Source organism: Lactuca saligna, chromosome 4, assembly GCF_052625555.1.
Source record: "Lactuca saligna cultivar CGN05327 chromosome 4, ASM5262555v1, whole genome shotgun sequence".
In the NCBI taxonomy this organism is placed as follows: Eukaryota; Viridiplantae; Streptophyta; class Magnoliopsida; order Asterales; family Asteraceae; genus Lactuca; species Lactuca saligna.
In genome coordinates this window covers 324661332-324671595 of record NC_136420.1, presented here as the reverse complement: position 1 = coordinate 324671595, position 10264 = coordinate 324661332, and the positions used below count along the sequence as shown (strand labels likewise).

Genomic DNA, 10264 nt, shown 5'->3' with positions numbered 1-10264 from the left:
AAGCTTGATTATGGATTAGGGATTGTAATGAGTTGATTAACCTCTAGATCTAGACTTGTTTGAGCTCCAGAAGCTCAGATCCATGGCCTTTATGGGAGTAAATCGCTTGAATGTCCTAGATCTACCATTTTAGCCTTTATTAAGCCTTAAATCCCCATCATATGCATGTATACATGTAAAGTTGGAAACTTTATATGTAAAACCTACCCTAAGATCCCAGATCTATGTATGGTATGAACTGGATTCAAGCAGAATCGAGTATATAGTAATTGCATGTGAACGACTCGGGGAGTCGTTCATCGGACTCAGCGAGTCGAGTCGTGAGTCCCCGAGTTTTCCCTTTTTCGTGTTTGCTGAGTGGAGTTGTGAGTCATGGGTGGACCCAGTGAGTTGGAAGCCAGAATCATCCATAGAGGGACTCGGCGAGTCAATTCCCTGACTCGACGAGTCCAAGGCAATCTTCTTACCTCAAGAACAGACTCGACGAGTTGTACATACAACTCGGCGAGTTGCAGCTTACAGTATTCATCAGATGAAGATGAACTCGACGAGTTGTTCATGCAACTCAGCGAGTAGGATGAAGGACTTTTGGACATCAGTTTAGAAGGGGAACTCGTTGAGTCAATACCTAACTCGACGAGTAAAGACGAGATTAAGGATAATCGAATAGGTAGGGACTCGACGAGTTGGCAAGCCAAATCGGCGAGTCGGGTCACTGGAAGTTGACTTTGACTTGGACTTTGACCTGGTCAAGGGTAAAATGGTCATTTTACCCTAAGTACAGCTAGCAGTGTTTGATTGATCGTTTTGTGGGAATTATAGCCAGAGGATTTCTGGAGCAGCAGCAGCGGCAACAGTTAAAGGATTCCCGCACAGTTCAGCAGCTACTACGAGGTAAGTTACCTTCCAGTAGCGGTGGGTCTAAGGCCACAATGCCAGCCCACCAGTAGGAGACGTATGATAGATGATTGTCTTTGTGATATCATCTAGGTTTGCTACTACCTGATATGTTATATGCTAGTATGACATGTTGTATAGTAATAGAGTTCGGTTGTTAGGTTCGAAGGGTAGTCAGACACCCCAGATACGGCTGACAGTATGTGGTGATATGTGTGCATGCTGGCCTATTATGTTATATGCGATAGAGGTGGTAAGAGGGGACCAGTCCCCGAGTTCGGTTGATAGGACCGAAGGGTAGTTCAAGCACCTCAGATATGTCTGATATTATGTTTGTGTTATGTTATATGTGATTGTAGTAGTAGGGGGTGAAATAGTCCCCAAGGTTCAGTTGTTAGGACCGAAGGGTAGTCAACACCCCATAATAGCTCGACATGGGTAGGTCAGAGCCCCAAAATGGCTTGACACAGGAAGGATGGAACGCCAGAATGGCCGCATGGGTAGGTCGGCACCCTAGAATGGCCGTACCGGGTAGGTCAGGCACCCAAGAAATGCCTGGCAGTATGTATGTGATATGATTGTATGGTTTGTGGTACGATGGGGGAACTCACTAAGCTTCGTGCTTGCAGTTTACAGTTTTGGTTTCAGGTACCTCTTCGTCGAAAGGGAAGGAGCTGGCGCGGTAGCGGCACATCATACACACACACACACACACACACTGTTTTCCGCATTTATGGGATTGTTCTGGGAGTTATACTCTGACATTTGATTGATTACATGTTTTGGTTTTGGGACATAGTAAATGTTTATAAATGGTTTGATCAGACAATGTTTATTTGCAAATGATTTTACTAAATATTGATTGAAAAATGAAATTTTTGGACGTGAAAAATGGGTCGTTACAAAACAGTTATTGATTACTATGGAATTTCACAAAATGGTGAAGCAGCTCTTAAAATCTTTCATGATTTAAATACCCTTTGTGGGAATTTGTCAAAAATTCTCTTTTGTCCCTATACTCATCTCTCTTGACAACATTAGGGAAATGTAAGATGGGTTGTGAGGTTTTGGATATGTTAGATGAGATGATTTTATTAGGGGTAGTTACGGAAATTCAAACTTTTTGTAAACTAATGGATTTGTTTGGAGTTGATGGATATTAAAACGGTTCAGAGGCTGTTTTGGTGTGACAACCGTCAATTTCCGATCAAGTCAAAGTCAATCGGTCAAACCAGTCAACTCATCCAACCTGTGTAAACTAGGGATCACTTTATCTAATTACTGCACAACTCACTATTTTAATAAGAAATCATCACTCGAAAAGTTTGTATTTTTAGATTTCTTAAACCCTAATCGGGGTAAGTGATGTAGCAAAGCGATAAAACGCTATTACATACCCTTTCCGGGGGGGGGGGGGGGTGTAAAATCTTAAACATGGCTAAACATGATTGCGGACCTTGTGTTGCAAAGCTAAGCACTCAAAAGGTCACAAACTAAGTCTCTCTCAATCCCTCTCTATCAATCTATATCTCTCCCAAATCTCTCCAAGTATGTGAAACCTCTCCCAAATCTCTCCAAGTAAGTGAAACCTTTCCCAAAACTCTCCAAGTATGTGAAAACTCTCCCTAATCTCTCCAAGCATGTGAAACCTCTCCTAAATCTCTCCAAGTATGTGAAACCTCTCCCAAATCTCTTAAAGTATGTGAAATCTCTCCCAAATCTCTCCAAGTATGTGAAACCTCTCCCAAATCTCTCCAAGCATGTGAAACCTCTCCCAAATCTCTCCAAGTACGTGAAATCTCTCCCAAATCTTTCCATGTATGAGAAATCTCTCCCAAATCTCTCTCAACTTTTTATAGTCATCCGGGTCATCCCGACCCTTAAATTAGTCGAAAACAGCTCGAAAACGAAAGTCTATGCAAAAACATCCTTAAGGAGTCGAGCCCTCTTAAGGAGTTGAGTCCTCCTAAGGAACCGAACCCTCCTGAATCGAGAAGCAACCGAAGCCGAGCCTCCCTGATCAGCCGAGACTGAGCCTCGCCTTCTGTTCCCTCCCCTCCTTCGCACCTTCGATTCTCCTTTCCCTTCTCTCAGTTCCTCTTCAGCGATCGAACCTTACTCTCGGTTCCCCCATCAACTCTCGGTTCTAAGGGCTGGGACCGAACCTCCGGCCCAAAATTTCGGAAATTGGTTATTTTTGCCCGATTTTCAAACATTTTCACGTTTTAAGCCTGTTTTTCGTGATTTTAACGCGGGATTTTCACCCAAACTCGTACTTTAACATAATAAACCCTAAATATTCATATTTTAATTCTATTTTGGGGAAAATCCTTGCTTAAGAATAAAATCTAGTGGGTAAGATTTATGGGTGGAGTGTTGACTTTACCTTAGTGTGTAACAAAAACAACCTCCCACACTCACTCCAAGACCATACCCAGCCACTATTCCCTCATACCTGGTCAATCATTATCCTTTTTCCCACCATTATTCCAGCCATACTCTTGAACAAAAGCTGGAAAATCCTCATCTCTCTTCCCACTTCACTCCTAATCCACCAAAGAGCAAACACTTTTCTCTCTCACTCTCCTCTCCAAATTCTCGAATTCTCCAGGAGTTCTAAGGCTTCTCGTACACCTTGGTAAATAAATCTCTTCCCACACTTGATTTCCTTACACTTCTTCACTCAAATCATGAGTTCCTTACACAAATATCATCATATTTGTTGTTAGATCTTCGAATCTTCAAACATCATCTAAGTGTTCTTGAGTTGAACACTTCTTTTCTTCACCATCCATCTTCTGAAATCACTCAAGGTGAGTTCATACCCCTATATTTTCATGTTTTCTCACGTTTTAAGAGGGGGGGGGGGGATACAAGTTAAAACACCAAGAATATAACTAAACTCATCCAACAGCTTCCATCATAAAAGTTTAACTCCATTCACAGACTGTTTTGGTCAACTTAAACATTTTAGTTTTCAAAAATGTATTAGATGCACGTTTTTCAGGTTTATAACTTTAAAATGACTACTTACACATGTCCATACTATTTTTCTACAATTTATAGCAATTTTTACAAAACTGCCTATCACTGTAGCTACGAATTCGGATTGAATATGGACATTTTCACAAAAGTTAGAGACATCTAAAAATAATAATAAAATTTACAAACAAGCTAGACACATTTTCTAAACTCTCAGAGTTTACGGATTTAGTTTTCGACTTCGTATGATTTTTCTGTGATTTTTCTAAAACAGTGTTAACGACTTACAACTTTCATCACACTTTGTAACATGTTGAGCAAAGTGTTAATCTTTGATGATTTCATATTTTACCTGTGTTTTTCATTGTGGTATAATTATATAATAGAAAATACTCACTGATTGGTAAGATTCCTTTGTCATTAGAAATAATACAAGGTAAGGCATGATAAACATGGTTATGTTCTTACTATACATTCGACTCACATAAAATGGGGTTCATTTGCATTACAAACGTTTTGGATAAACTATAATAGGTATAATTTATGTTACATATACATTACAAACAGTTATGTTAAACTATAATAGGTATAGTTTATGTATCAATTAAATTTCAAGCTCATTACCAAAGGTTTTCAGTTCAGTCCACGTAAATCTGTTAATGAATAAATTTGTGAGACATTCGCTTCGCGCTACATCCAAAGTAAAAAAAATCAAAAGTCTTGTAAGTTGTAACCAGAGTCTCTTGTAGGGAGAACGTGATAGTTGTGTATAGATCTATATTGGGTTTGACAAACCCACACCTGAGCTGTATGCAACAACTAGACCGGCAGGTCTGGGGTGACAAGTGTCATTTAACTTGCGACGCCTGAAGAATGTCGTATTACGAGGCCGTCTAAGTCACAGTATGGTTATAATAACTCACATGGGGTATTAACAAAACATAAGATTTACGGGTTCTACTTCTAAATTTAACGAGTTTTATGTCCATTCAAACTTGCATAAATTTCTTTAAGTATGGTAAAATACTTGTACACATCGATCTTGACTTTTAAGACTACAATGCATTACATAAGGAAAATATTGGATTTTCTCGAACAAACATCACTTTTACATGAAGAGGATTTTAAGTATCACTTTCAAAAGCTTATGAACTCACCAACTTAATTGTTAACACTTTTCCAAACTACTTGTATTCTCAGGGAATAAATAAAACAAGTTATCGGCCGCTTTTGAGGATGAAATGCTAAGGCGTCAAACGTTCATTTGTTTTTGTCAACATAATGTAATTGATTTGGAAACATGTAAATATATACTATGATGTAACTTTTTCAATTATATTTATGTTGGTTGTCTATACTTTGAGCACTATTGTAATTGTTGTTATGATACTACATGTGAAGTCCTCCATCCCCGGACGTTTCCGCCATCCTTGGTTTGGGGGTGTGACATTTGGATGGTTAAACAAAGTGGATTACAACCAAATAGTGATATGTTTAAGATTTTAATTTGTGTTTATTGTTAATTAAATAGAGTTGCTTTGGGTTTTAGAGCTTTTGAATATATGAAAAGTTGTGATTTGATGTTTGATGTTTCTACAAAGAGTTTGCTTGTGAAGAGTTTATGGAAAGAAGGAAAGTTGAGAGAGGCTGCTTATGTAGAAGAAGAAAGTGTAAAGATGAATGATGGTTTTATGGGTGTGGATCTTCAAAGAGTTTATAGAGTTTATTGTGATAGTTTTCCAAATAGTGATGATAGAAAAGATCTTTAAATGCTTTCTCTAATTTGAAGAACATCTTATGTTTTTATTCTCTTTGCTAAGATTCTTATCATAGTTCAAAATCGTCTAAAAGGAAACTTGATACATAAGAAGGAGTTTGATTTTATATATAAGAAGTGTTATTTATCTTCCCATTTTGTGGAAAAAATATTGGATTTTTGCAAGTTTACAAGCATTTTTGAGTTGATAAGTCAAAAAGATCAAATTTTGACCTCAGATTGAAGAGTAGTTGGTGGCCAAATGTCAAGTAATTAATAAAGGCTACAATACAACGTGACATTTATATAAATTTTCTTGAATTGTTTACTAAAATACCCAATTAAAAAATAGAAATTTGACAAAGAATATGGATTATTTAGAAATAGATTAGAAAGAAAGAAGGATTCACACATGAGATGTTGAAAAAGAAGGAATTTTTTACTAAGGCAAGGAAAAAAATGAGGTTTCATGCTAACAACCTTTCTTATTTATATATTTGAGGTCATTTTAAATGTCGCCTTATATTTGTTGTTGTATTTATAAATGTAATCGCTAACTTGAAAATAAAATCTCTCTTGAATGAACATGATCCAATATAGGACGTGTTCGGCACGCAGCTTTTGAGAGCTTCTAGCTTTTAAAAAAACGATAGTTAAAAAGAAAAAGTCTCATTCGAAGATAGTAGCGTTTAGGTTGTAGCCTAAACAAAAAGCTTCAAAATCAAAAGCTACATGAAGTAGCTTTCAACAAAAAGCTCCAAAATCAAAAGGTACATGAAGTAGCTTTCAACAAAAAGCTCCAAAATCAAAAGCTACCCGCTACCCGTTACCAGCTACCTGCTAACCGCTATCAGTTACCCACTACTAACTAGTTTTGCCAAACACGCCCATAGTGCGATGAATGAATGTCAAAAGGAGTGTTTTCTGATGATGGTAAAATAAGTCACCTTATGGAAAGCATTAGGTCTAATTTTAAAAGAATTATAAAAAGTATTTAACGATTTATGTATTTTGTTTGGCCAAATTACCTATTAACATAATGCATTTAAATGCTAAAAGTCGGATGCTATTTCCAATATATATATATATATATATATATATATATATATATATATATATATATATATATATATATATATATATATATATATATATATATAACATGTTCCTATTTTTAGAAATTCGGTAGAAAGTACATTACTATTTCCATGCTAAATTTAAACCTGATGCATTTAAATACAAAAATTAGAGCTGACGGAAATTTTATAGAAACTATGTTGTTATTTCCATGTTAGAATTAGACTTGATGCAATTGAATGCTAAAATTAGAGCTAATGTAATTTCAAAAAAAAAAAGAATTATAAAAAGTATGTTAGATTTTTTATAAAATTATACCTAATGCTATTTCCATAAAAATTTTAGAAAGTATGTTGGTATTTTAAGAAATTCTATAGAAAGTACGTTGGTGTGTCCAAGCTAGAATTTGATCATGCCGTTTTTTATACATTTCAAATTCCCTTTATATATATATATATATATATATATATATATATATTATTTACAACAGTATTGTAAAAATCTTGATTAGATTCCGATTAGTCCCTAAGCGTTACCCGACCAAATAAAAGACGTCTAACGATTAATCATTGCTTACACAATGAGTGAGCAGTAATAAACGATGAAATTTTAACACTTTGAAGAAATTTTATCTTAATAGAAACTATCTGATGAATGATTAGTGTTGTATTAATCATATTAATCTATTTTGTTATGATATTAGTGTTATTTAAGAAACTTTGCTATGATATTAATCAAATTTAATTATTAAAATTCCACAAATTAGCAATTAAAGGTCCCTGATTAATCTCCATTTAATCGATTAATCAATTAACCCCCTTCCACTGACTAACTAACATCGATCATTTTTTACAACATTAGATTTACAGTATAAAGTTGAAGTTTCCATGGTTACAAGAAAAAATAAGAACAAAATTATTTCTTTTTCTCTATAAGCAAAATGTTTCTTATAATGCAAACCTTTTTTTTTTTTTTTTGTTTAAGATATTACATCTTGTTTCATATTTTCTACTCCTTCCTCTCTTCCATGAAAACTACAACAATTTCTAATAGATTCACTTGAGTTCAAACTAACAAGCATAAGGATCATTACAAATTTTCCAAGATGTATAAAACTTATTTTTTCTTACTAAATCATAGTACTTTGAAAAACTTACTTACTTATAGCATTGCACTTTCATTTCTCTTATTAGGAGGTTATTAGAACTGTATTTTTTATTACTTCTATTACAATATTGACAACTTTCATTTAAACATAGTCTTTTTATATAATACATGCCTACACTTAGTCGTGCTACTTAAGAATTTCCTAGTTATAATATAAAAAATTCGAGTTGTTTATATGTCACTATCAAATTTGGAGCAAATTGGACTTCTTATTTAGAGTTGGTAGGTTGGCATATTTCTTATTTGTCTTTTATAGTCGGCATCTACAAAGATGTTAAATTTTAGTTATTTGTAGGATGATCACATACACACATCAACAAAAGTTGGTTAGCTAGAAAACAAAACTTCCCTTTTATGATTTTCCTTTCATTGTTTATTTTTCAATATACATACCAAATAGAAAAAATAGAAAGAGTCCATCAATTCCAAACATCAATATTATATTTCTATTTGATTTTTGAAGTCTTTCTCGAATATACAATTATACATCTTTCAACAAGTTTTTAATTTACATCAAAGTTTAACCTACACCAAAAACAAGGTATCCGAGCTTTGTGCATCCATATGAATGATCATAAGAGTAGAAACAATCTCATTCATACTTAATCTTTTCGATGGTTCACTTTCCAAACAACCAATACTCAGTTTCACCAAACGCAGTGCAAGTTCATCTTGATCTATAACAAACCCGAGGGAATGTCTAGCTTTCAACCGAGGGTCAATAATGTAATTAACCGTACTTTTTGCATTATTTCCATCACCCATAATCGAAATAACTTCTTCACACAACATCACTTGTCCCCCATCATCATCATTCTCATACACTGCTTTTTTTCCCGTTATCAGTTCCAACAAAACAACTCCAAATGCATACACATCGGTCTTCGTTGTCACAAATCCTGCCTCTAAATACTCCGGTGCGAGGTACCCCTTCGACTCAAACCGACATTTTACGGATGAATTTACGTTTTTGCCCTTCTCTATTGATTTTGCAAGACCAAATTTTGAAATCTTGGCTCGTAGATCCTTAGTTAATAGAATATTGCTAGTGTTTATATCTTTATGAACGTATGTTGGATTCACGAAATTATGTAGATATTGAAGACCTTTAGCAACATCTAAAGCAATACGAAGACGATTATTCCATGTTTGACTTTCTTGACATCTCAAATCTTGAAGCCATTCATTTAAAGAACCGTTTTCCATGAATTCGTAAACAAGATAACAAGATTTATCGTGTTCACAAACTCCATAAAGACCAATAAGATTGAAATGATTAATTTTTTGGAGAATTTTCACCTCTTTATTCGCGTGTGTCCCCGTTTGTTTGATCGCGACTTTTCTACCCTTTATACTTCCTTTATAAACCGAAGCACTTAATCTCTTTTCGAGGGTAAATCCGTCCGTCGCCTCGTCTAATTCTTCAAATTTGTAGATTTTGAGAACTTGATCAACACTAGCAATACCAAGTTGGATATCTTTAGGCAACTCCCATTTTACGATTTTACCCTTATTCGCTCTTTTCCTTTTCGATACTAAACATATCACAAAAACACCACTAAGAATCGCCAAGAAACCACCTGATATTGTCCCTATTATGATTCCTTTCTTTGACAACTTCGGATTCCGATTCTGATTCTGATTCCGATTCCGGTTGGGTGTTCTTGTTTGAGAACTTAAAGGTTCAGTAGAGAGTGGAACAAGAAGGGTAGTAAACGGAAAAATCAAATCTTTAACAGAAGAAAACCCGTTTTCCAAAACTAAATCTTGAAATTTCACATCAAACCGTTTACTAATTTTCTTGATTGAATCTTCCCAAGTAATCAAGTAAGTCAACAGAAACCTGATTCCCGACATGGTTTGATTAACGGTAGGACACGCACATCTAAGTGGGACACGAATCTTGCCACCAACTTGTAAATCATTTTCTTTATAAATATTGTTTTTTTGGAGGGAATCGCATGTGGTTAAACCTTGGAATGTGAAATTTGCGATAGTGAAATAGTTGGTGTTAATCGGAATAACAAAAGATGTGTTAGCTCGATAGTACTTACCAGAACAAGAACATGTAACCGGAATGATTAGCTCTTTATTTAGCGGCAAGTTTTCAGCGGAATCAGTGATTCCGTTGATTCGGGCGACATTTGTGGGGTCGGTTGACATTAGCTTGGAAATGGTGAAAACTTTGTTGTAAAGAGGTTGAGTTCTGAAGATTAAGAAGCTGGAACACGATTGGATTCCGTTGCAAGTGTAGAGGAATTCCGAGGTTAGTTCTGTTGTGTTGGAATTGTTACATTCCAGAATGTGGTTTCCGGAATACGTTTGTTGAGAAACCGATTCGTGAGCCAAAAACAGGAACGGAAATAGGAACAGGAATGGATTCAT

General features: G+C 35.3%; 1 protein-coding gene across 1 annotated transcript; it reads right to left on the bottom strand.

Moving 5' to 3' along the window:
- Nucleotides 1-8404: 8404 nt before the first annotated feature.
- Nucleotides 8405-10264, bottom strand: LOC145040921 (lysM domain receptor-like kinase 4). Its single transcript, XM_078988803.1, has one exon. The coding sequence runs from the start codon at nucleotides 10262-10264 to the stop codon at nucleotides 8405-8407; it is 1860 nt and encodes a 619-aa protein (XP_078844929.1).

Coding starts and splice junctions, on each gene's coding strand:
- LOC145040921 (XM_078988803.1), bottom strand. CDS start 10,264: ATGAATCCATTCCTGTTCCTATTTCCGTTCCTGTTTTTGGCTCACGAA.